General features: G+C 38.5%; 1 protein-coding gene across 1 annotated transcript; it reads left to right on the top strand.

The window, feature by feature from the left end:
• The first annotated feature begins 27 nt into the window (after positions 1–27).
• On the top strand, positions 28–21,651 carry LOC140944666 (F-box DNA helicase 1-like). Its single transcript, XM_073393784.1, has 15 exons — positions 28–128; positions 1,787–1,876; positions 6,292–6,502; positions 7,653–7,728; positions 9,651–9,737; positions 10,747–10,883; positions 11,965–12,064; positions 13,225–13,349; positions 14,014–14,095; positions 15,338–15,441; positions 16,811–16,889; positions 17,488–17,589; positions 18,581–18,687; positions 19,174–19,221; positions 20,679–21,651. The coding sequence occupies exons 1-15, from the start codon at positions 28–30 to the stop codon at positions 20,820–20,822; spliced, it is 1,593 nt and encodes a 530-aa protein (XP_073249885.1). The 3' UTR covers positions 20,823–21,651.
• The last annotated feature ends 6,139 nt before the right edge of the window (positions 21,652–27,790 follow it).

The raw sequence follows: 27,790 nt of genomic DNA, 5'->3' as shown, positions 1-27,790 counted from the left end.
TGTTACACTGTGGGCAAAGTTTTATCCATGAGTGGCCAAACAAGGCACCAAGTGTGTAAACTAAGAAGAGATGGTGCTAGTGATATGCCCCCAGTCTGTGCTTCATATGCTGTGACTTTATATTCCTTGTACAGACAAAAATAAACATGATGCAAAACAAGATTGCTCACACTTTAATGCTCATTCACATTGTCACTCAACAATATCAATTTGCATTCTTTGTTGTGGTGAATGTGCATAGCACACTGCCAAGATGCAGGGTTTTCAATAAGAACTGAGGTAGCTGGCGTAAAATTTGCTGGCTATTTAACGTAAACTGACCGTTACTTTTCTTGGAAATTAGTTCTTTAGTTTAAGTAGAGTATTCATGTGCTGTCATTGAATAAAAAAAAAATTGATGATGTCTGTGTTCTGTTCAAACACTCTAATTTTTGCTCCAGAGGCCCAGCTGTCAGAAATCTCACATAATCAAAAACCCACGGTACAAAGAAAGTCATTTTTAAAAGTTGCCATTCGGGCAAGCTGTAGATTTTTGAGGAATTCAAATTACAAAAGAACTGTGAAATCAATTCTGCTCATCAAAATGTTTTTGGGGCTAGTGGAAAAGACGTTTGGGCTAGTATATTAACCCATTCGCTCCTGGAGATTTTGCCGAAAAACACGTTTTGAAGCTAGTCGAGTGGTTTTCTGGTCACTGTTGTGCTATAAAGGGCTAAAACTTACCCCAAACCGGTTGACAGGTTGTACACTTCATTGCCTTCTGATCCAGATGCAAAATATCAGCTTGTGAAGTTCGGGCATGCGCAGAAAGCAAAATTTCGACATAGTTTTTGGGTTTAAAAGTGACACAGCAGTCTTGACTTTTACTTTTCACTTTCTCTCCTCCCCTCTTTTTTTGCTTTTCTTGCCTCATTTTTTTTTTCTCTTGCTGGGCATTTAGTAGGCTTCATTTTGGTGGGAATAGTTTTTAGGAAAGCTTTTAGGATCTTAGGATTAGGTCAAAGGAAAGGTTGGTGAGCAATGGAACAAGATTTCCATGGAGATTTTCAGGTAAATGTTACATGGTTTTTTTGCCTCTTTCTCCGGTGTCCTTGACTGAATTGTGCTTATTCTGGTATGGTTTGAAAGATCTCTTCACTCTGCACAAGTTAGCGGAAAAAGTTGTCCTTGACCGTTAAAACTGATGATGTAACAAAGGGTAGAAAGGACGTGGATCCACACGGGCGGTTACGGGCGGTTCAGGGGCGAATGGGTTAATTATTAATATATAGTATTAATTATTAATATACTATCCCAAACATCTTTTCCACTAGCCCCAAAAACATTTTGATGAGCAGAATTGATTTCACAGTTCTTTTGTAATTTGAATTCCTCAAAAATCGTTACTTGCCCATTGGGCAAGTTACGCACAAAATTCACAAGCCCGATATCAAAATCCACTAGCCCTGGGCTATCGGACACTACTTTCTTTGCACGCTGAAAACCATACAATATGAAGGTAAAAAGGTGGATAATATTGATGCAAAATGTTACAAAGTTTGAATGGTTCTTAGAAGGCACTCTTCGATGTGAAACATTATATTGCCAGTTGTCTTTTTGCCTGAGTTTTAGCTTGAAAGGAAATAATGTCATTTAAGTTACATCAATCAGTTCAGTTTGAGCTTATTTTCTTAATGTTTTTCCCTTAATTAGAGGACCACCTCCCGTAAGCAATCACTTTCTCATGCACTGGTCAAGGGTGGTCACTTATGAGGGAGTTGACTGTATCTTATTTCCTGTTTTTCAGGACTGCACAAGAAAATGCAAAGAGACATTTTGCAGACAATGTTGAGTGTAAGACTCTCCATTCTCTAGCCTATAAAAAAGTAGGCTCACGGTTAGTACAAAACGGTTTAAATTTTCCTTGTCTTTCTCTCAGCTTGCCTCATGTGTTTGCTTTTGTGGGTTAAGTCTGTCAATGTACCCTGACTCTATTTTATATAAAGTATCCCAGTCTTTTGGGACACAGTACTAGGAAAATTATTTGTTTAGGGTGACATGGCCATGTTACTGTGAAGCTATAAACCAAACTGTTGTAAATGAGGGATGGTAACATGATTGAGTGCTTTGGAGAAGTGTTGATTGTTTGCTTTCACTCTTTCGATTCTTGGGCGAATGGCACTTTGGAGTTAGAAATGGGGCTCAACTTGTGTAGAAACAAGCTCTAGTCATTGCCCTTAAACTCATGACTGGATCAGACTCAAGGAGGTCTCTGTTGTAGACTCAGCTCTACCTAACATTGATTAACTGGGCTGCCTCCTCAAGGAGGTACGCCCAGCTTACAAAATTGGTCAATTCTGATTCTCCGTCAATAAATGAACTCAATAATTATTAATCCATCAACCTAGAGGGTTATCTAAGTTATTAACCCATAACCCAGATGGTGTTTCCTGTGAAGTCGCAAATTGAGCTCAATAAACAGTTACATTATACGCCCTTAGTTCCGTTAATAGTCCTCCTACTAGTCGGTTCACCACTGTCCTATATGCCAATCAAGTCCCTCTTTTCTTAGAGTGTTAATGCTCATTTCGCATCTAATTATCCTACATTAAGCCCTTTGAGACCTGACACTACACTTCCTGATCCATAAAGCATGTTTGTCCATCTTGTCTGAGTCTGTTGAAAGATTGATTTTTTTTCTTTTTAGTACAATAGGGTTTGGTAACTGAGCATTTTTGAGGTTACAGTTGTTCTCAGTATGGCTATTGTGCTAGTGTGCTATAGACCATTGGGTCTATTTATATACTGTTTAAGTACTCGATGGAAAAAAACCTGTCAGTAATCTTTAAACTTTCCGCCGTCGCAAATTGCAAATGAACTTATTCCCTTTTTATTAGATAATATTGAAGAAAGATACCAAATTAAAAGGAATGGGATTCTTGAAACGTATTAATATTTCTGTCTTACGGCACACTGCGTTTTTGTGTTGACCATAAATATTATAGATTGTTGTATACTGATTATCTCTATCAGTCTCGGTTGAATAAGGCCCATTTATCTTGATCTGTATTATAGTAAGTTGTTTCCTCTTAAAAGCTGGTCACTGTCTGTCCTAGTTAACTTATGGTTTTCCATAATTCATTGAACATTACAGTCTCTATTTTAGTTATGCAATTAATCCTGTGCGGCTAGGTCCAAGAAATCAACACATCCTACTCAAAATCCTATAAGTAAAAGGGAGTAGTTTCCATATTATAGACACGTTCTATATGAAGCAATGCATGAAACACATACTTTCATGCTTGCTTACTCAGCATTTTAAATCATATTTAATTCTGGACTGTAACAATGGCTATTTATCAACTTAGAACTTACAGGTCACGTTTAGGTGAACTAAGTGTCACACTTATTCTTCAACTCTACTACCAACACTATTTTCATGGCGTGTTAGCACTGTTTTTTTTTTGTTTCATTATATTCAGCTGGGATCAATCATAAAAGGCTTAAATGATTATTTCACCCTAATTACTCAAATTTTTTTTTTTTTTCATTTCTAAACAGCCTCAATTTTGATCTCTGAATGAAATAGCATATAAAAATGACTTGATTTTTTTAAATAGACTTAAGAGTGACTTTCCTATTAATTTGGCATTTTATTTTGCTTCATTATTACAGCTACATGTATGTATGGCCAGCTCTCACCTTGTCAACACCATGATAATACAGAGAGCAGTTAAATACTAGGCAAAAAAAATTCAGATGTTTGACTGACATATACTCCCGCTATTACAGACTCTCAACAAAGGGAATTGACTGTACTTGTATTTTTTCATTGCATAACTTGACATTTTCTTGGAAATCTCTAATTATGTTTATAACCCTGACCATAGAGATGACCATCATGTATTAATGCCCAGTTCTATGAAATTAAAGAAGTTAAAAAAAGAATAACAAAACTAGTAATTATGATAATAATAATAATTATAAATACAGTTACAGTGGAACCTCCATTTAACAAACCTCTATGTAATGTAGATTCTTTGTTTAAAGAATAGACTAGGTCAAAACAGAGTGCTTATCAAATGTCTAATCGTTCAGTCAATAATATCACGTGATCGACTGCAGTTGATTTTATTCGCTGACACACGGAATATTTCGAGATTCCTGACAGGTTTTGTTGTGAAAAACTCCACGCCCAACATTCTGTCTTACCAGTAAAGTATGTTATAGGGCACATGATTAAACGGACTAGCATGTAACCGTCTTTGGTTTTGTATCCTGAAGAAGGTAGCACTATTGCTGAAAAGTCGGTTCCAGATCTTATAACAGTGTCTATTTTATAATGTTGAGATATTGAAATGAACATCTTCCCAATATAACCTAGTGGTAAAAGAAAAAGATACTTTACATAGCTTGCCATTGAGCTCAGTCTTCAATTAAATTTACTAAAAAAGGCTTAACCTTTATCCCTAAATGAGTGCTTGACCCTAGTCAGAAAAATGAGTGATTAACCCTTATAATTGAAAGTCAACGAAGACTGCACAATTAATATTATGCAAATATTTCAGTAGAAAAACCTCACATGCCCATCAGGAACTAAGCAGGAAAGACTCTTAATAACAGCTGTGAGGTAGTCATGAGTGAGACAAACAGCGAACTCGAGTGAATTTTCAACTCATACATAGTACTACGGTAAAAAATGTGTTATTGGTCGTTTCATCTATTTACATGGTTTAAGGTGCGCATGCCAATGAAATCAACATGCAAACAAGAAATCTTGAAACTTTTTTAATTAGCAAAATGCAAAGGAATAATTCTTTAAGTTGAAGGAAAATAACAAGAGAAAAAAATGTATGTAGACTGTAGACCACAAATTAGGATCGTCTATTTAAAGTCTCAATGCAATCAACGAGGCCCATGGATGGGGATCATTTGGCCGTTGGCTGTTTGCTTTAGTAAACTTCTTGTTTTCATACAATACAATATTTTGGTTCAAATCTACCTCGATCACCATGGCAGCCCAGTGTAGTGGCTCTTTCTGCAAGTCTAGTTTTTATCCCAGCATGGTTTACAAATTGCATGGTTCGCTGGCTTGTAGATCGTGGCGCCCCTCATCCTTCAAGTATTGCATCATTTTGTCTGTGAATTTGGCCTCAAATTCTCTTGAAGTGTGGTCTTTATGGAACTTCAGTTGCATTTTATAAATAAAACGTGAAAAGAGCACCATTGGTAGAGTGCATTTATACCGTCTGCCGAAATTTGTGACTGTATATTGGTACAGTTGAACCTTCACTAATGGCCACTTCTCTACAACAGCCACTTCCCCCCCCCCCCCCCCCCCCCGTGGACAGTTCATACGTCAACTCTGGTTTAAACCTCTCTACGACAGTAACCGGGCCACCAAGTGAGCATTCCCAACAGCCAAAATGACCTCATGACAATAGCCAGTTGTTAGAGTGACTGACTAAAAAGTCGTAAGTGGTCACAAAATTAGATCTGTATGGCATGTCAATGACTTATCGCAGCAAGTCTTTCAATTCATTTAAGATTAAAAGTATATACACAATATGTATACAGTGCTAACATGAACCTTTCATTAAAACATTGTACTTAGAATACACCTCAGCCTGAGGAGTAAGTTGCTCATTTAATGCAAGTTAGACTAAAACTGGGTACCGCTAGTTGCTAATTTGGGTGCTTTTAATCTGGTGCATAGAAATGCGTGAGAGAAAGTGGAAGCAATTCTTTCCACAAACATTGTAAAACGGATGCTGCAGTTATCAACATTTATTTTGTCCACTGAACAGTGCGTTTCTATATCCATTTTAACAATATGCATATTTTGATTGTGTGCCATTATAATGCTGCAGCAAGCATAAGTACAATATTTCAGGGTGTGCCAAAACCTGTCTGATTGTCTGGGACAAGTAGAAATTTAGTTCAGACATTTAAACCTTTGACATGACTTTTGCTTGGGACAAGCACATTTTTAATAGAAACAATTCAGAAACAGTAGAAAATTGACCTTGCTCATTTTGTCTTGATTCAATTAAAACATGATTTATATTTTATTGTGTATATTTTTATATCAAGTAATTTATTTATGATTGGATTACCATTATAAGCTACAGGGAGCAAGAACTTGGCACAATAAATATGTTGTATTCCCCGGAAAAAAAAAGATGCAGTAAAACAGGTACAATAACACCCCTACCTCCCACAATGGCCACCTTCTTCTGTCTCCAAGGTGGCCATTGTGGAGAGGTTCAACTGTATCTGTATTTATTTTTAATTTAATTTTTTCTCTCACAGATACAAATACAAGTTGGCACAACAACTAAAGATCAAAACGATCATGGAAAACCTTCCAGGTGAATCTGAGTATCTACATGCAAAGCGAGTTCAGGAGACTCTGGAAAACTTTATATCATCTGCAGATGATGTCGTTGAAGTAGTGCATATACCTGAATTGAAGGGGAAGGCGGCCAATGTATCCTCCTTAAACAGTCGTGAATACAAGTTGGTAAGTTTATAGAGTGGTTTTCGTTTGAGTGTCGTAAAACCAAAACCAAAGTAATTACTCTGGCCAATCACATAGGACACAGACAATACACTGAACCAATCAAAACTCGAAGTAATTACATGTGGCTGACGCAAAGCGCGGGAAAATGCATTCGAGCGCGTCACAATTGGCTTTGGTTTTACTTCTGATTGGATGAAAAGGTGGCGCGAATCTTTTAAGCCAATCGCATCGTGTAGAAAGTGTAGAAAGTGCGAAACCAATTACTTTTCGACACTCAAATGAAAACCGCTCTAACATTAACGTGTTAAGTATACATCTGATACTTTATATACTGTATGTATTTTAGTATTTATGGTAAAGCTCACATAAAAGAAAAGCTTGGAAATTCATAAAACTAGTTGCAACTAGAGCTGATCATTTATGAGAATAAAGTCATGTAAACACAAATTTGGCGTGATAAGCCAATTGAGGGCAGTCACTTATTATAAGATTAGTGAGCTTTTGGAAGAAAGCCTGCTGGACTCTCAAACCAGGACACTTGGAAGAAAATGATGTTTAGGAAAACAAAAGATTCTCAAGTTTTTTTTGCAAGAGAAGCAATAACATTCACAAATGCGAGGGCTGTGTCCTGAGAAGTCAGGTAAGTTTAGATCGTTTTAAAGTTCTCAACGGTTACATACATTAGTTGAATTCTTGAATTTATTGGTCTGTTCGAATAAAAAATTGAGAATCGAGACCTTTTGTTTAGAGAAAACGTCATGATTAGACAATTTTCTTCCAAGTGCCCCGGCTTGCGTGTCTACACTTTACTACCAAGGGCGTCGTCATAGTAATGTGAGGTAGTTATATAATTCCTTATTACATGCAAAGTTTGCATATCTTCAGCTCATGAAACTAGCAAAACTTTAGAGATTGAGCCACAGTTATTTATAATGCTAGTGGTGATTAGAGCTGGTTGCTTAGGAGAGTGGTCGCCCCACATGGGGCTGTACCGCTTGAAGAGCACTTCATACTTTTTCGCTTTGCTTTAATCTGTTGCTTCCCTTTAATTTTTTTCGTACTGTAAATTTTCTTGACAACTCTCTCTTATGGTGAGTTTAAATTTAAATTTATCATTAACGTTCTAAATATGGGTACATTATCACTGCAGAAAGTTGTGTCAGATGCTGACATTTTGTGGCAATTAATGAAAGATGATGATAACGAATTTCCGATGACTCATGATGGTAAGTTTTATTATTGCAAATACAATATGATCTCATTTGAATGCTAAACAGAGTCATTGCACATAATTATATTAATCAGACAACTCGCTAATTTTAAAATCATGCCAGATGAGATTATTTTATATGGCCGTACAAGAGTATGCCTGTTAAACAACCTATTAAAATGACATGGGATGCATTGTTATAATCGTTTGTTGAAGCGAAGTACCAAGCTTTTAGAGAAAAAGCCACTTTTCAGCATCAAACAAACCAATCTGGCAATTTAATGTATAATCATGTTGAAAAATGAGCAAAAGGCGATTTTTAGGATTTTTGACTGAGAGAATTCTCAGGGTACTTTTTAAAAACAAGCACTTATAAGGGATAGGGTTGGCTTTGAATGTTTACAGTCCCATGTCAGCCTGCTCCAAACACCACGCCAGTGGAGCCAAATATCTGCATCGATGATAGGCCGTGGCAAATGTTAACAGCTTCAAGCCCATGGGCAGCTAGCCTGTTCCAGGCTCTCAGATAGTGGGAAAGACGCGAAAGAAAAAGGGACGCGAAAAGTTGGCGGAGCGGGAAAAAGGAAGGGAGCCCCCGCACTCCCCAGTTTTCTCCCGTTTTATTTTCGTGTTTGCGCTTTCTCAATTTAGCAGACCCGACTATCTCGGAGCCTGGGACAGGCTAATGGGCAGCCGTCGTCTTGAACAATGGATTCCTGCAGACATGGTGTACTAAAAGAACAAGTTCATTTCATGGAGTAATACTGACTTGCAGCTACCACCGTTTGAATTTTCATAAATTTTGAGACAAAGCTCCTTTAGGCCATCCCCTATTTTTTCGTCTAGCGTCGAATACGTTTCCTGATATTGGGTTGGTCGGTCAGATTGAAAAAAAAAATCTAAAAAAAAAATCGCAAGAAGTCTCGGAATAGGAGGCCGTGGAACCCCAGAATGACGTTAAAAGTTAACATTCACATATTTGGATTAACAAAATGCACTATATACTGTAAAAAATGTTCCTGTTTTCTCTATGCTGTTACTATGCTGATTTTTCAGACGTAAAGAATTATTTCAAGTGAAAAATGGTTCAACTACGTCTTTACTTTTTTTTGTTTTGAAAATGCCAAAAATTTGGGTTGGTCGGACGACGCTAAACAGAGAAAAAAAAGAGGATGACCTTAAGTGCTGTTGAAACGACGGGCTTTGGAAACCAGAAGTCCAAGACGTTTCCGTTTCCAGTACTTAATAAAAATAAATGCAAATTGGTTTTCACTTTGCTAAATGTTCGGTCAAGGCCTCTGTACACTTGGGAAAATAAGATAATTCAATATTCAGGATCCTCTTTGGAGATATAGGTCATGACTTATCAACACTCCAACTACAATGTAATGGTATGCAGATTATGCAGAACATACCACTAAATACTCTTAGGCCTGTTTCAAACGTTGAGCTACTGCCACGCCAAACTCAATTGATAAAATTTGGCGCGGCAGTGGGGCAACGTTTGAAATCATTCAGTTCAGCAACTTGAATTTAGTTCGACACGGCAATTAAATTCGACATGGCACAGCTCGGTCCAAACGTCATGCTATTACCGTGCCAAACTCAATTCATAAATTATGAAAATGTATATGTTTAAGCGGGAGTGCTTTAACTCTTCTGCGCCTGACTGTGACGTTTTCTTTATTTTGAATTTGGGGCGAGGGAATTAAATTCAACGTTTGAAACCACTTCCGTGCTGTTGCCGCGCAACTGCCAGATCAAATTCATTTGAGTTCGACTCGGCAATAGCGCGACGTTTATTTTTTTCTCCGGAAAAGATATTGGGAAAAGGCAGATTCTGAGGCCTGGTTTATTACTGTAGTGGTGTCTCTTTATATTTACCCCCTCATTCGCGTAGCTCCCTGAAATATTTGTGATTTCAATTCTTAATTGCAGGATATTTCAAAATTTATCAACTACAAAGTCCAATTTTGACCGGATTTGATTATTTATTGATTGACGAGGCTCAGGACTGCACTCCTGGTAAGAATTGAAGACGAATTTATATATTCTTCGTCTGTTTTAAATTTCAAGCTAGAAACATTTGTGCAAATATGTACATACAAAAGTACTGCTTATAAGTTCCCCTTGGTTTTCAACCCTGATCTACCTGTAAACAGAAAAATACATTCGATTATAAGCCCAAGACAAGTTTCCCTTGTTTGATTGATATTCAGCACTCTTACAGAAGATTAATGAAACTTTTTGTTGAAAGCCTGTTACTACCACTTTATGCACTTTGTGCCTGGCTAGCGCCCCTTAAAACCTCCAATTTTATTAGACCCCTATAATAGATCACAATACTTTTGCTTTGGGGCTAGGTTGAGGCCCTTGATGCCTTGTTACAGATAGAAGGCACCTCACAGGCAACTTTCATAATAACAACGCAGGATACGTCTTGGCAAGGGGCTCTTTTTTCAGTAGAGTATTTGCCACTATAAAGAGCATGTTATGAAGATAGTTACTTTCATGTCGTTAGTTTTGATGTTGTTCCGAATATTGGATTGAATTCAATTAATTGATGAAATCGCGGAATATGAAAAACGTCTTTCTTTTAACAGTGCTGTAGCTGCTTTCGAAACGTTTTTTTAATTATTATTTCGGTTAATTCATCTAAAAGCCCTTATAAAGTTGTATAAGGCCAATGCTTATTAACAATAATTTATGGTGTTTGTAAGCTGTGTATAGTAAAGTAAAATGGTCAATACAAGAACGCTTTGGATTAAAAACTATAGTCTCAGATAGTGTGGCACTTACACTTACTACGTAAGTTAATTAACCCTCGCTTACCCTGTAATTTCACAATTTATTTTTCAATATTGTGCAAAAAGACAGTGCGCATGCTTCGTAAATGTTGGCCATGTGCCACCTTGTTGCTGCATTTAACGGACATGAAAAACTCCTGTTGGCAGGAACGTTTCTGATAACCTTGATATACCATTTTTTTTTTTCAACTTCTTTTATTTAATTAACTGTGCTCTCTTATCTGTAGCTGCCTCAGCCTTTCTACTAAACCAGACGTGCACAAAGATTTTGGTTGGTGATCCCCACCAACAGATTTATTCGTTTCGCGGCGCAAGAAATGCTCTCCAGGAGGTGGAGAGCTCAAACACTTTCTATCTTACTCAGGTCAGTGGTTTATTCCTTTGATAATTTAAATAGTAGCCGATTTTAAAAGACAAAACACACTAGGCTAGAATGTCGCTGCAACAGGTGTCTGCGATAAAATTGCTCCCGATGCACAAGGCGACAGATCACGTCGTGTGTCTTTTTGTACTAAACGTTTTTCCGATTTTTTCTCCTGCAACAGCTCGCATAAATTCAAATGAGTTGCAATTTGTGTCTTATAAAATCAGACATCAACTGGTCTCTTCCGTGGTGGTGTTTTCTCTGATAAGAAACGTCTCCTCATTAAGGCCACTTATACATCATAAGCCTGTACACAGAGGTTAAAAAACGGCACATTTCGTCTGAAGTAAGACGCTTCATATCTAAGAACATATGTTAAGGACTGTGTTAAGGACAGTTTGCGTCTTATTTTTCCTTTTGTTAATGGTCCTATTGTCTCTCTACACCCGGGTGTATATATACGCGTTATTCGCGTTCGTCAGAACGTATCCTATTCTTGATTTTCCTGTGGTACAAAGCCACAAATTTTCGACTGCCGATTAGCCGCCTCTGCTAATTTTATGAGGGGAATCTCGGTCGGGAAACATGACTCCTTTCGACTCGAGTGACGAATGCGGATCCTTAATCAATGATTACCTCTAGTTCAGCAAGCGTGAAGATGTCTGGATGTCTGCGTTTGTATTGACCAATTCATGAAAGTTGACGTCAATTTAAAATAAAACAACGAGGCCACTGCGGGACCAGCGCAGAAAATCCTGAGAGGGCAAAATCGGCCTATCTTTCCCGCTCAGGTAGCCAATCAGAAGGCAGGATTCGCTTCATTTTGCCCACCCGCGGTTCAGCCATATATTAATAAATTTGGTAAAAGTTACTTATTACTACTAGATGGACTAGCATCCCATTTAGAAAGGAGAAATTATCTTTTGACTTTCAGTCTCTTTATGCAACTAAAACTACAGCTTTAAGCTCCTGCCGTTATGTAAGAACTTTCCCTTTTTTCTGTTAAAAGGATAGCTTTTGTACTCGCATTGTTTTATACAAGTTTGTTAGTAAAATTTATGTTGTGGTTGTTGGTTTTAAGTCTTTCAGATTCGGTCCTGAAATAGCCCATGTGGCCTCCAGTGTGTTGAAAGCACTAAAGGATATTCAGGAGAAGACTCTTGAGGGGGTAGCTGGTGAAGGTGAATGCCATTTTGTTTCTTTTAATTTTTTTCACTATTCACTTGTCTTTAATGAAAAAGAAATTTGGAAGGATGACATTGTTGTTGTATTCATGCTCAAATTCAAGATCAGCCAATTGGTTGTGTTTACTCTTAGTAAAGAAATAGAATGCTCCCTTTTTCTAATTGAAGGGGACCAACGCCAAATTATTCTAGCTGAAAACATGTCAAAATTGTACATCAGTAGGCTGCCTAAAATGGGTGCAATTCCACAATTTGGTGTTGCCTTCTTTTTAAAATCCTATTCCCCGTTTTGCACACATCTGGACAGTTTTCTTTCTCTGGAATCGAGGCCCTTGAATTTTCGTGTATTTATACACGCGTATAGCCTGCGACCGGTCGTCGCTAACACGCGTACTAAGTCAATTCAGAAACAAGTAAAAAGTATCAACGTCGATAAAGTAGGAAGTAAAAAACATTAAGCGAGTAAATCCGTTTCGTTTCGTGTAGAATTACTCGCCTCCTCATTTCTCGATCTAATCTTCAAGCAAGCGAGACTGAATGCCGATGTAAGCGGCTTCTTGTTTTTACTCCTTACAAGGGTTGTTTTTACTCTTTTTGGAGTTACTTTAACTCTGAAAGTGGAGTAAAAAATTTAGGTACAGGATAACTCCTTTTTGGGGGTTACTTTAACTCCTCAATATCTGGGGTGATTTTTACTCCTGAAAAAGAGTTCTATAAAATCCTTTTTGGAGTTAAAATAACTCCACTGTAAGGAGTTAAATTAACCCCATTAGAGGAGTTATTATAACTCCTTGAAAATTACTGTGTGAGGTTTGATAACTTTAAACGTGAGCCTCCGGTTCTATAGACTGGGTAACCACTCCCTATGTATTTGACGTTAAGTAATCTTTAACTTTTTACCTTTTATACATCTTAAAATGATGTCTTTTTTAAAAAAGCTTTTCATTCAATTTCTTGTAACCTGCTAACTCAAAACCCACTCGTAGACAGCACACACATTTTACCATTACCCCATACAGGTCTCTCTCAAATAATGTAACCCACGTAAGCCACTGGGTTTGAATTTTTAAATGTTCTTTAAAATAAACGTTTGTTCCACCCAGGGGTTCAACTGTGTAGATTTTCTGTTCAAGATCTGTCTTGTTGTTTATTTTTAGGTTCTGTTCTTAATGAGAAGTGTAGTAAGCAGTTGAACGTAATTACACGAACAAATTGCACATTGTTTAATGAAGCTGCCAGTGTTTGCCATGCAAAAGAGGACGTCAAAGTTGGCTTCATTGGGGTAAGGGTAACAACAACTGCTTTACTGTGCTTTTCAGAAACGTGCGAACTCTGAAGTTCAAAAGCCTACTAACGTTTGCATTCTTTGCTGCCGGTCAGTCATCCTAGCGGACTTCTTAGAAAACAGAAGTTTACTGCGAGGGGCTTCAAAAGTTCATAGTTTGTGATTGGTGGATTTCGATCCGTTTTGTTTGCTTGTGATCGTAATTATGATTGACAGCAGCGAAAAACGCAATTGTAAGCGGATTTTACATTTCGGAGTGCGCGTGTTATTGAGAAGCGCACTAAGGCTGATGGATTAAGAAAGGAAGGAAAATCTCATCTTGGCCCACAATCATTGTCTCCTCCCGAAGGGGCGTTTCATGCGAATAAACTCTTTGTACCAGTCTTATGCAGAGTAAAAAATAATATGTTTAAAAGCAATTGTCAAACATAGAAGAGAATGTTTCATCAGAATATCCAACACCGAAAAGTGGGCTGATAATACGAGGCACAGCCGAGGTCTAATTAACCGACTTCTAGGTGTCAGGAAATCAGAGGAAACCCTTTTTTCTGTTTTTTGATAGCCTCTCAGACAAATTATTTCGTGGAGAAATTCAAAGGAAAAGTTTGCCAAACTTTGCCTCGGTGCCTTTTTTTATTCATTGTCTACATTATTTTTTTAGGGAGTAAAGAGTCTTGGTTTAGACAGAGTTCTCGACATATGGAAGTTGCGTCGCGCTGGAAGTGATACGGCTAAAGTTAAAAGTAAGTGAACTTAGTTTGAAGCCGTAAATTTCCATTTATAGTGGCACAGCTATTGCCACCTTTCGTTTTACCTTTGGAAGGGCTTTAAGTGTAGACTTTACCAAAACTTCTTTGTGACCTCAAATAAAAAAAAAAAAGTGTGTGGGATAAGAATGTTAACCGCCGAAAAATTGCATGTTTATTTGAGTAATGACCATGCTAAGTCATACAAAGTGAGTCACGTTTCCAATTTTCTTGGCCTGTCTCATAATGTTGTTTCGTCGACATTGCGGACGACACATCAACCGACTTATGGTGATCGACATATCATCCGTCTTTACTTAAGAACGAATCCGGGCTTTTAATCCGAAAACGGATATTTTGTTTCTTTACTAAAATAAAAAAACGGATTATTGATCCAAATAATCCACAGCGGAGGTGGATTCTTTGGATCATAACCAAAACAGCCGATACTTTGGATACATGATCCGAAGCGTTTCTTCACTATGGACCCGAAATGAGTGAATACTGCCAGCGGAAACTCGACACAATTTTAATACATACATCAGCTGTTTGATAGCCTGCGGTGCACGCGTTTTCTTTAAGCTCAATTTGCTCGCGAAAGCGCCTTGTTGAAACTTCCCGAAGAGAGCAGGAGATGGGGCAAGTAAGGGTAACTATTTCTACTCTCTCCAATCTTCCACTATCATAAAATCAAAGATGGCGGCTACAGCAATATTACGAACACGAGAAAGGTTTCGCCCACCCAAAATACGCCTGCACTGTTCATCTTTACAGCCAAGCCGAGGCGTGGATGAAACGATCGAGTTTATCCGTTTTATGGCAGTGGTAAAATACAAATAGGACCCGCATTGTTCTAGTTCAAAAGGACAAACCTTCAACACAACTTCGCCGCCCGCGTCGATATTTTGGGTCATTTCTATGGAAGTAAATAACAAATAATCCTTTTCGGGATACATCGTTTCTTTTCTTAACGAAAAATCCTAATGATCTGAATTTTTGATCTAATCTTGGATTTTAGTAAAGAGACGCACCTTTAGATGACTGTAATTTATAGATTAAAAGAAGAGCAGACAAACAAATGTTTCATCAAATGTCCATTAGATGTTTTGAAACGAAAACAGAGCCTGATGTGAGGTGAACAAAATAGAAGTGACTGTGGCCATGTTCTATTCGACGAGCATGTTGTATATATGCGAGCTGTAAGTAGTTTTATGACTATACTTTCGTTTACATTCACAGCTTTGGATATCAGGGATAAATTAATAAAGCATTTTAGCACTTTTTCGGCACTTGAAAAATACGCCAGAGATGCTCCTGATCCTGAGCTTCTTTCAAAGATAAAGGTATGCGTATTAATTTTTTAGTTAGCCTTCTCAGGAGCCTATTACTTTGCTCCACCTACACCGGGGTGTCTAATCGAACAGAATCGAACCAAAAACCAGTCGAATTCAATCGAGCGTGATCTGTCTCTTAATTTCGTTTGAATTCGATTATCCAATCAAATCCTACGCAGTCGAACCGAATGAAGTTAGATTTTGTACGAATTCCACCTCTTGACGGCAGAATTTTACCCCCAGGAGTAAACATAATGATGAACCTGTATTAAATGAATCAATTTAAAAAAACAACCGTCCTAACGATTTACAAAGCGACTAATCGAACCGGGCACTTCATTTGGAAGAAGATTATCCAATCATAACGTTTTTTAAAAAGAAAAGATCAAATGGACCAATATTATCCTCAATTTATAAATTTGAGGGCTGTTGCCTGAGAGGTCAGGTTAGTTGTTTTAACGGTTGCATGGTTGACCTTAAATTTTATTGGTCCGTTTGCAAAAAAACCCCTGAGAACCTTTTGTTTTCAAAAAGCGTTGTGATTGGATAATCTTCTTTCAAGTGCCCCGGTTCGAATAGTCGCATTGTAAAAGATATCAAACAGTCGCTGAACAGTAGTTTGGTAACAGTTGAATGTTGCATTATGGCACGATCTAGCTTGGGGCGTGACCTCGGACTGTCCATGAACAGGTTAGGTCTAATCAAATTCCGACCGTTGTTTGATCGAACGCTTATCTTGTGATATCGTAATTTCGTACCCAGATCTCTTATTGACAAAGCTTGCTTCGTCAAAAAGAGATCTGGGTACGAGATTAGTGATTTCGGTAAACGTTCGATTGTTAAAGCCAATCGAACATTAGCGAACTTCTTGAAAAAACTTGTTGATGGAACACAAGCCTGCGGAAGCAGACGCTTTTTTCGGCTCATGTTTCAGCCGCCGGGTGAAATAAGAGCCGAAAAAGGTGTCTGCTCTCCAAGGCTAATGGAACACGAACATTAAACGAACATTTCAGCAAACTATCGGCTTTTGACTGAGTTACTCTAGACACTCCTTACATGTCAGGGGTTTAAAAAGAGCAAATTCCGACTTTCTTAAGGAAGACAAGTTTTTTTATCGAGTCCACATGGACTTTTGCAGTAAGTGTGGCTAAAATAATACATTGTGTTGTGTCACATGTCGAAGCTTGTACTTCAGTCAGACAGTTGGAGTGGCTGCTGAGGAGAGGTGTTCGAATTCAAAAGGTTGTCACACGTGTAATAGCATGTTGTTCGATTTGAAAACTGTGGCTGCTTTTTACTGCAGGTAGAAGTGTAAAACTGCAGCGAACGAATCTTTGTTAATGATTGCTTTTGCTTTCCCTTTTGGTGCTTTTTGTAGATTGTTGAGATGCATGTGGAAAAGTTGGAGGAAATCGTTCAGTTGTTAAGATCCAAAGTTGTCAGGAAAAACAAAGCAGGTTAATAAATGTACTTAAACTTTTAAGTAAAACTGGTAAACTGGAAACGTGTAGGAACACGATATAGCTGAGGAAATAAGAAGTTTCTGCGCGATCCTTAGAAAAATTTTTGTAAATTGGTGTATGTCCACGCGTTATTCACATGGCCATGCAGAAGTGGCCGCTATGGAATATTGATAACTGGACTGAATTTTTTCTAGGGAACAAGCTGACTAAGATTTGGTCAAAGTAAGGCATTAAGCTCTCCAACCCTAGCGAGATAATTTAGTGTTTTGATACATTCTCTTTCAACATGTTTAACTTTACTTCCAAGTTAAAGTATCCAAATAAAAGCATTCTCCATTTATCTTTTGAGTAGGGATCTGGAATTTACCAAGATTCTAAAAACCGCACACCGCTTGGTCTTGGAAAACCACGGCACCAGGGATTTCCTTAAAAATTTCCCCAATAGCGCATCACCGCAAATCCTTAGGCCTCCCTTGATAGATGTGGCGGCCATGACGTCATGTGAAAACAATCCATATTATACGCAAGTTTATTTCCGTTGACCGTCAATCGAAAAGACAGAGATGTATTTTGTTTGTTTTTTTTTTTCCAGATGTAATTTTTTCCACGGCTCACAAAGCAAAAGGCCTGGAATTTGATCATGTGCGTGTGGCAGAAGACTTCCTTTCTGGATTGGACTCGGGGCTTTACCTCGGTGAGTTGACGACCGGTTCAGCTTGTGTGTGTTTTCCATCCGCTTGTACAACAACCACCTCGTAAAGGATAATAAACCTTTTCGGCTTGTATGTTTTTTCCCCCGCTTCAGACTACGTAATGTTTTTCAATAAAGTGTGCCTGCATATGTCACCGGTCAAAATTAAATACAGATTAGAATTTTTCAACCTAAGTTCATTCGTAATTTACGTTGTCTCCTAGCCCTTATTCATGAATAATCAGGGGTAGGAAACATATATACAGTAGGATAAGACGACATTTGGAAGAAGGAGTTCTTTAGAGGAACGTCACTTGGTCTGAAATAGGAAAACAAAACATACAAGCTAAGAAGGTCTATAAAGTGCATCGAAGAACATTTTAGTAATCTTAATTGTGGTGGTCAATCCAACTATTTCATCCACAAACCAATTCGTTGAACCGCCATGTTCAGTCAACCCCCATACGGCGGACACCCATCTTGACGGCGAGTTAGGTGGCCTGGATAGCAAGGGTCCGCAATAGCGGGGTGCGAAAAGAATTTCGCTTAAAAGCATTTGCATTAGTGGGCTATCATGCATTTACATTTACAACAGTTTTGATTGATGCGCAACGGAAGAATCCGTTAATCCAACCAAAACGATGCATATGATAAAAAAAAACAGATGAAATATTTTTAGTCATGTCTAAATGCTGAAAGATGTCGCTCGGTAGAACAATGATAAAATGGAGCTGTTGGGACCTTAAAAGTGGCCTTAACGGGAGTTGTTTTTATTTCCTGTTGTCGTCGTTGTAATTGCTTTTTTTTCAGTCCAACATCTGTAAGTTATCCCTATTCTAGGTGTTCTAGGGATGTCCATCTGGGCGAAGGAATCGAACCCGCGGCCTCTTCCTCAATAAGTCAAGCGCTCTACCGACCGAGCTAGTCTAGCCGCGGTCGGACTTAAAGTTTATCCTTAAATTTGTAATGCTAGTTATTTGATTAACGTTTTTAGGCGAACTGGAGGATGATGAAAAGAACCTTTTGTATGTAGCGGTTAGCCGCGCCAAGAAGTCCCTTAGACTCAGCCAGAAAATTGTGAACCTCATACACTTACAAAAGGTACTGAGTTTAATTACTATGCTGAGTTGTGAGTTGTTGCTTTTTGGTTGTTTGTTTCCTCTCCAAATGCAGCACGTATTTTCTAAAAAAGAAGGTCAACTCAAGTCCGTGTTCAGAATTTCTTACCTTTGCGTAGCGTCTTCGAATCGTTCAATTCTAGCCTTAAACATCAAAGAGATATTATACCTGAAACTATGTGTCCATCCACATGTACGCGTTCGAGAGAAGGGCGTTTTCAATTACTTCCTGACTCTGGAGAGTGTTTTAAGGGACCGTTTTGTTCGAATACGCGTGAACAGAAGGGCAATCTGGAGAAAAACTATCCTTTTTCAAGTAAAAATGAATGCCTGTGGAGGTTTTTGTTTGGCACAGCCGAAGTGAAGTAACTACAAATATCACACACCCACACATGTGTTATACTCTTTTTACCAGTCCTGTATTGCAGGAGCAAGTTCTTTTTTTAATTCCAGCTTCCTTTATTTACAGCCCTGTGTCAAGTGTAAGAGCCAAGTTGTAGAAGAACTCATCGTTTCGGTAAGTGGTTTGAACATTTTGTTTTTATTTATTTTTGTTTTACAGTTGCTATAGAAACTGAAACACTTTGCAGTCATAGCTTGTCGGTAATCTCCCTGGACTGAGTAATAAAAGTGATAATTCTGATTCTGAAGGCCAGATAGAAATTACTTTACGATTCAGTGTAAATAAGGAGAGTCTATAATCCTCAAGTCGTTGCTAGCAATTATATCTATTTTCATTGTTTCTAGTCAAAAGAAACTTTGCAAAAAGGGATAATTGTGATCATAGTCGTGGTACTACATATCATGAAGGTGAAGTTTGACCTGTTGCGTCGAAAAACCACTATTCTTGATGCAAAAAAATTTGCGCTCCATTTTCTCTTTGAGTCAGACTGTCTAGTGATCGCCGGACGTGCTATATTGGCTAATCCGCCTCTGTGTAAGAATCTTTAGAACTCACGACTAACGTAAAGCAAAGAAAACAAAGAAATCAACGTAGCAGTGGTTGGGAGAACTTAAGGGACACCACAAAGAAAACGTACAGAGTTTCATGCACCGTTTTACTTTTTCAATTGGTAACGATATAAATCAGTGTCAAGTAAGTTCATACACCTGTGAGAACCAAAGGCTGGATTGCACATACCTCATACGACGTGTACACAGGTCGAAGGCGAAGGCGAACTAAAAGTGATACAGAGATAAGGGTCTCGCGCACAACTGCGCAGATCAGTCACTAAATGACAAACGGATGCTACGTGTTGTCATTGGACGGGGTCCAATGCGAGACCTACAAATGCAAGCCACTTAGGCCCCGGGTGAGACACCGATCTTTTCATGAGCCGAACGGCCGACCCAAATTATTTAGACCGGCTGAATTGATTTAGATGACGATGTTAACTGCCGCTGAACTAAGTTCAAAAGGCGAAAAATGCTTATTTCAGTCAAACTTTTTACAAAATACGTTATATTAACTTAAGCATTAGATTCGGTACATGAAAAGTTCGGCGTCTGAATCAAAGTCGTTCCGTAGGCGAAATTCCCGGCCGGGCTAGGCGAAAAGAACGGCGGAGCCGTTCCAAATTGAAACAGGCTTTCTTAATTGATTCAGACGCCGAACTTTTCATGTACTTAATTCAATGTGTTAGGTTTGGCTCCTGAAAAGTTCGACGTCTGAACCAGGCCTTACACAGACACGTGAATTGCTGATCATTAGTTTTACGTGTTATTACAAGAGGCACTAATGAGACAAGAGTTAGTTTTTCGGATTACCAATTTTAGATTGTACTTTTTAAGTGCTAGAAGCAGGAGAATTTTAGCGAATATGGCTACCCCATCCTTTTTTCGACTTCGTTCGTTTACTCATGTTTTTTTTTATCAGGAAATTACTTCCAGTTATAGCTAGTTTATTTCGTTGCGTCTGCAGTTTCATGCTGCGGACCTTCATCTTAGTCACTGATATTCTACCTTGTTTTTTAGGGTAAAGGGTTCTTTTGCCGCTCCTGCGCACGCTCGAATTTTCCACACCTGGAATTCCTGTCTTTGGACAAAACCGCGTTCAGCAGGTTCAGTACAAAGCTGAACCCTGTCGGCACTACCAGGGTAGACTTTGAAGACTTTTAAATGTAGTTCTAGTTCTAACTTTTGAGTCTGTCGACAAAATCAAAAGTCAGTTTATGGAACGACAATTTATTTCAAACCTCCTGTCAGCTTTTTTCGGATGTTTGAAACTATTTGTATGTTAAAGAAGACATCTAGAATCTTTCTTGTCGATTGGTCATTTTAACAGTAGTTACAAAGTGAATAGTTTCTGGATAAAACATTTTTCCTTTGCTGCAGTTAAGAGTTATGTTGGGCTTGGTTTTCATCTTTCTTTGTTTTTTTTTTCGTTGTATCGACGTGGTGAGCATAATTTCTGACGATAAACATGAAAGAAAGAAAATGAAAATGAAACTCAAAAGAATCAAACCACAACATTGCATACGTCATGTATAATCTAAATTAGAGATACTGTGGAGATAAAGTTAATACGTTTAAGGGGGTACCTTTTATCTCCAATGGTCTTTATTTATGTTCAGATCGTCAGAGCTCCAAGCAATTTTTAACGAGATTACCTGCCAGGGTATAAAAAATGGAAAGACACGATGTTGCAGTCGAGATATGACTTGAAAGCACGCCGTCTTAAAATGGTGACAGAGATATCACAGATTCAGAGAAAAAATTTTAATATAGCATAGTAGAGACTATTACACAGATTACGATCGCAGATGTTAGAAATGGGTGCGTATTATATCGTAAGTGGCTACTCCAAAGGAGGTCATTAATTTATTTCAAAACATCGAGTATATGGCAAGCAATTTTTAGCAAGATTACCTTCCAGGGTATAAAATATAATGGATAAACAGGGCAGAATTGGCTCGATTAGGACTAATAAAAACTGTGAAACAGTCTGTACATGTTGTATTGTGGTATATGTAGTGACAGTTCTCCTCGCTCAGGCACGCGCACTTGCATAATCACGAGACCCAATCTCTTTCCCAGAGTTCCCGGTTCCCTGTCCAGCGGTGGACAAGGGTTTACACCCTTGATACGTGGTGTAAAGAGAGCTATGAGGGCGACTTTATGTAATTTGTCTCAGCAGAAATAAAAAATCTACAGCTTGACACTGAATCAAATAGTAGCAACATCGAAGGCGTTGTGTTCCTCCCCGCTCAACATACTGTAAAGGCCTCTGAAAATACTATTTCATTTTGGGTTACTTTCTGGTGTCACATTTTGCGTCAAAAGTTATTACATTTTGCGTTACTATTACATTTTAGTAGTATAGGGCGCACCGAATTAAATTTTTTTGTGCATTTAATTAACTTTTTGTGTGGTATACATTACCGCCGATGACGTCATAACTTTTTGTCTTTATCTCCTGAATAAAATGCGAAGGAATCTCATTATCTTTTTTTTTGTATTCTTAATACAATAGAAATAATTGGCTCAGGTAGCCTTGACCAGTTTTAAGCTGTTTGCTCTAGATTTATATAACCGGTTTTAGTTATTTCAAATCGATGGCGCTAGCTCGTCTTTGACTTGAAATCACTGAGCCGTAACGTAATTTTGCATGCTCTGTTTTCTGCCGCTATCATTGTCCTAGTTCCGGTTTACTGATATCGTGACGCGCAAATCGTGCATACTTAATGAGGATGCAGGCAAACTACTGTAGCTATTTTGTCTCCTCCCTTGTTTTTGCTTCTTTACATTTTTATTGCTTTCCCCTCCCCCTCGTTTCTATTGTTTTTCATCCTCCTTCTCCTTGCATGTGCATTCACGTGATTACCGTGACATCAGACGGACCTTAAACTCAACACCAGTGCCTTCGCGGCCACATACCGTGCATATTAGTAGGCATATTAGTCGGTACAACACTGGCATCCGATAGCCTTCGCGCAGACGAAATTAAACTCTGGTTAACCTACTAATCAGAGTTTAGTTATCGTCTGCACGCAGGCTAGCATCCGAAGGATGTGGACAGATTCGGGAAAAATCTCGCTATACAGGTAATAAAGTGCCGCTAACCAAAAATAGGCTGCGGGCTCCTTTTGTCGCCCGCAATAATTATTTTAATTATATTTTATATTTTATTTTTTATAATTAATATTTTTTGTGTAATTTTTTTAACCTCTTGAATTTTTATCCCTTTACCTGTTTTTCTCCTTACTCTGTTACTCGCTACTCGTTGCTACGTTACCCTGTTTAATAACACCCGGTATTCTGTACTTTCACTTTCGAATTCAAGAATAGAAATAACCCGTGTTTTTAGCACTTTAAGGTTTTCCGTGTCCATGCATACCTCATACCTCGTCAAACCAGGAACCTGCTACAAGGAGATTTTTTGTGGAGACAAAGCAAGCGCCCCAGGAGAATCCATAGGCAAAGAAGAAGTTTTAGATTCTAATTCGAGTTCAGGTGAATCAAATGTGCCTTTTTCAAGAAAACAAATCTCTACTGTTCCTCTAGTAAATGTTCCTGTACTACTCAATACAATACGATTGCCAGGGAGCAACAGCATGTATGAAGAGAATCGTCGATCCCCAGAGAGCAGTTGTCGACGATCACTTTCCCGCTGCCGTACTCCATTGTCACGAATAAATCTAAGACAGGGTTGTAGTCAATTCCGTCTCCACAATTCACCCCTTCTGGCACCTCGATTTTGGAAACGGAGTTATTGGCAAGGACTTTTCTTTTTCCGAAATTATGCTTGATTCTTACAGGTAAACGCAGACTGTAGAAGCACAAACTTTGCAAACGACGGGCAAACATACCAATGGAAGACATAATCACAACGATGACCGCCAAATATTGAAAGCATCACTGCAGATGGAAGTGGTTTCAGTCGGCCGCCATCTTTTGTCTGTTCGATGGGCGCGGTTTGCCTTAGCAAGAGTATCAGGCCTTCCTAAAGTTTTAGGGGAGAGGAGATTTTTGATAGGGAAGGGGGGAGGGGGAGGAGAGAAAAAAAGAGAAGGGTTAAGTTTAGGTTAGGGTTCTCTCTTTTCGCTATCTCCCTTTTCGCTTCTCTCTTCCCTCTTTCCCCCCAGACCCCGCCATCACTATTTCTTTCACTGTCTTTGTTGTCATTGGTGCTACTTCTGTCGTCTTCGTCACTACTTTCATTATAATCACTTATATCACTGCTGCTCTCATTTCCAGAAAAACCCAACATTAGGCTGAGTTCTGATTTCGCGCTGTCATTTAAAGATTTACACTGTTCAGATGTCAAAGCTACCGCCCATTTCTGTTTCCAAGTTTCTTGACGATGTCTCTACACAAGCCCTCCTTCTCACAGGTCTTTCTCTCAGGCAAAGTCTGGCGCAACCTTCTTGAGGATGTCAATTGTTTTGGCCACATGCCTCGCGCGCCTTTTTCCGTTTCGCACTCTTTAGAGTATTTTGCTTCCTTTTTCTTGATTTTGTTTTCATTGCAGCAAAGGAATGCTTAAATGCTGCTTTTCAGGTTTTTTGGAGCTGACTCAGGGGCACCCAACCAGAATGTAGTTCAAACCACTTAAACATAGCATTGTTAAACGTATTTTACTATTTAAACGGTAGATATAGGCATAATTTTATCCCCTAAAATCTTTTCATCTGTTCGGATTTCCTAGCTGAAAGTCTAGTGATCCGAAAATTATAGGGATCAAAACTTACCTTTTCGAAAATTTCAGCCAGAAAAAAGGCTACCGAAAATTTTAGGTGACCTTTTTAGGGCAAAAATCCGTTAAAAATGGACAATTATACCATTTTTTAGATGTTCGAAAATCCTAGGAGAGGCAAGCAAGCAAGAAATTTTACAACAAATGTTCCGAAAATTCTAGATCTCAAATCGTCTTCCGAACAGATATTTTCCGAAAATTGACGTTGGGTGCCCCTGCTGACTAAGACCCTGATTGATTTAAGAGTGTAATTCACTCCTAAAGGCCTGCAATTTGGGGCAGCTTTTGCTTTTGCGCAGTTTTATGCCCTGTTAAAACTCTCCCAAATGAGTGGATTGTTTTCTTTTTTTTTTTTCTGTTTAGTTTTGTTTTCTAAAGTTTCAGTTGATATTTCGACCTTCCTTATGTCTAAAATGTTTTGCTCTATCGTTGTGAAGTCGTGTGGTTTAAGTGTGTAGTCTTCTCTAAGAATAAATCCAGCCTTAGAAGGATCCATTTACGGATTTCAGTTGCTGTACTCGCCCTCCAATTTTTTTCACCGTCTCCGTCTTCGTCTTCGCAATATGGCCGACCTTGCGGGACCTAAAGGGGCTGAGCAAGAGCTGTGGACTTTCCTTGAATAGAGACAATTTTCCTCTTGCTATTCGCTCATAAGTTATTTTGTATGTGCCGGCAATTTATTCACTCTTCAAGTTGAGTACTGAAGACAGGGATTCGATAAGTGACAGTGGGGCTGTCAGTGGTTTTCTTTACTTGGTGAAGCATAAGGTTTCGTAAATATTGTAAATACTAACACTATTTTTTATTCCAATAAGATAATTGTCTCAAAGTTTCGCTCATATGGATTCTCGCGATGCAACATTCCAATGCTCAAAATGTTATTACAGGGGAGGGTTACAATTTTTTTTAGCACACATTTTTAGGGGATAAAATTTTTGGGCCCTCACTTTTGACATAATACCGGCCCTTCCCCCAATAGTTAATGTCCGCTCCCACTAGGAATGCTTATGACATCTAAAAAAAGCGGTGGAAGGAACCATAGGAACGGTGAAGCTGGGGAGTTCAGGTGAGACCTTTCCCGCATTGCTGTAAACAGAGGCATCAAGTCGAGGCTCGGGTGGACGAAATGCAGTGATTTGTATGAAATTGTCCATCCGAGCCTTGACCTCATTTCTTTATGCTTGCTCACTGGAGCGGAATGCGGGAAAGGTCTGTAGCCTCCTATTTGCGGGCTACTAGAGCAACAGGTAACCCAAGTATAATATGAGAGTTTGCATGGGAGAAAAGAAGTTTGTATGGGAAACAAAACTTACTTAAGTTTAAATGAATTAACTGAAATGGGAAAAAGTTATCAGTGAAGTATAAATATTGTGACCTAGTGTCAGTGTTTCTCTATAAGTGTTAGCACGATTTTAGCCGGTAGATTTTCAGACTGCAACAAAAGTTAACAAAACAGGAACAAGGGCCTGAACGAACTGAGACAAAAGTAAATATCTAGGAGTGAGGATTGGGCCAAGTAAGTGCACAAGTTGCACCAGACCCATTAGTTCGGGGCAATGTGCGGTATGTGTGTGAACGGCTTGTGCCAGTCCCAGACCCTTGCCATTCACACTTTACTGCTCCAAAATGGGACATTTCTAAAAGTATTATCAATAATTATTTCAATTGCAATTTTTGAACTTATTAGATTCTTGATACCAGAGAGTTGTCATTTACTGTTCATTATTTCTACACCTAACGTTATAGGGACTGGAGTTTACAATTACTGAAAACAGTCGAACTTAGTAAACGTACAAGAATAAGGTTCAATTTTTCCTAGTTTATAATAAAAAATTATACTAACGTTAAAACAAATCATAAACTAAGAGCCGCATTTAACTTTTAAAAGATGTTAAGTTTGCCATTAGGCTAGTAGTAGGGAAAAAGATTCCCCTAAAACTCTCAGACATCCAAGAGTTAGAATTTCTAAGAGAATAGTCGTGGGCGATAGTTATCGGGGTTAGATTTTTTGACAAGGGCCCGCCTTTTGTAATTTTATCAAAGTCCTCATACAGAGTTCATTGCGCCTGTCCTCAAGTCTAGCGATTTTAGCAAGTTATCCTTAGAGCACCCATTTGGACCCGCTTTATTTCACTAGACAGATAGGTGGAAAGGGCATTATGCCAAAACACAAAACAATACTTAAATACAGAACACGCGAGAACGACATAGATAGCATCAAGATCAGCAACCACCTCTACGTACAGCACTCATAATGTGCAGATGCTTGGATGCCTTGGATACAATCATACCGATGTGCTCATTCCATTTCATATTATCCTGGATAACCAAACCTAGAACCTTGTGCGAGCAAACTGTTCCAAGTACTTGACTATCAATTCGTAAAGGGGAAAGCTGAGGGGTCCCTTTATAGAAACACATTTGTAGCTCTTTACATTTGTTAGCATTAAGCTTCATCAGGTTCATTGAAACCCACTAGCTGAAAGTGTCTAATGTGGACTGAATGGACGTTCTTCCATTCTAAGTGAGACATTTTAAGATAAAGACATAAATCCACATATTCATCTCAGGAGATTTTATAAGTCATTAATCATGATTAGAAATAAGATAGGACCCAGTTTAGTTCCCTGTGGTACACCGGCATTGACTGGTAGCCAATCTGAAAATGTCTCTCCAATTTTAACGCGATGCCTTTAGTTTGAGAGGAAACTGATGATCCATGGTATAAGACACTGTCTAATCCCCTACAACTCTAACAGTTTTCTAATCAGCACGTTGTCTCCAGACCAATATGGTCAAAGGCTTTCAAAGTCCAAGAAACAAAGTCAGAGGTGTTTATTACTTAGGTGAATCTAGATAAGACAACCAGGTGTGCATCATGTCGGGAAGGCATGTGCCGAGTGCTACCCTGCATCTAATATTACACAAACTAATATATGCTGTGACATTTTTAGCCACTGGACAGCATTAATGTTAAGTACTCAGGAGTTTGCAACCATGGTTCAAACAACTTCAGATGAACAAATTTCAGGGACTTTCCAAGGATGTTTCAGTGACAAATTACAGTTTTCAAGGACTAAGATTTATTTTAAAAATTTGCATTCTTTAACCCTCTTTGATCACCCTACTGACTGAAATACATCATGGAGTCATTTACGATTTTTACCTCTTCGGCCATTGTTTCTCACATTATTTTATACTGCATCTGCGGTATCTAAAATAGGATTTGAAACAAAAAATCTGAAATAAAATATTCAAGACCTTTTCAAGATTGTACGAACCATGGCGACTCAAAGAGATGGCTGAAATTACATCTAATAAGGCAACAAATCTAAAAATCCAACAATTCTCTGATTTTCCAGTAACTATACCAGCTTGAACAGGTAGCAGT

This window comes from Porites lutea, chromosome 7, assembly GCF_958299795.1.
Source record: "Porites lutea chromosome 7, jaPorLute2.1, whole genome shotgun sequence".
Classification (NCBI taxonomy): Eukaryota; Metazoa; Cnidaria; class Anthozoa; order Scleractinia; family Poritidae; genus Porites; species Porites lutea.
The sequence above is the reverse complement of the archived record's forward strand: the minus strand, read 5'-3'. Positions and strand labels throughout refer to the sequence as shown.

What these genes read in the sequence shown, in the direction of transcription:
- LOC140944666 (XM_073393784.1), top strand. Translation starts at nt 28, where the DNA reads ATGAGTGGCCAAACAAGGCACCAAGTGTGTAAACTAAGAAGAGATGGT. An exon ending in TGATACGGCTAAAGTTAAAA is followed by an intron (nt 14,096 to 15,337) that starts GTAAGTGAACTT and finishes TTACATTCACAG; the next exon opens with CTTTGGATATCAGGGATAAA. An exon ending in TAGAAGAACTCATCGTTTCG is followed by an intron (nt 19,222 to 20,678) that starts GTAAGTGGTTTG and finishes CTTGTTTTTTAG; the next exon opens with GGTAAAGGGTTCTTTTGCCG.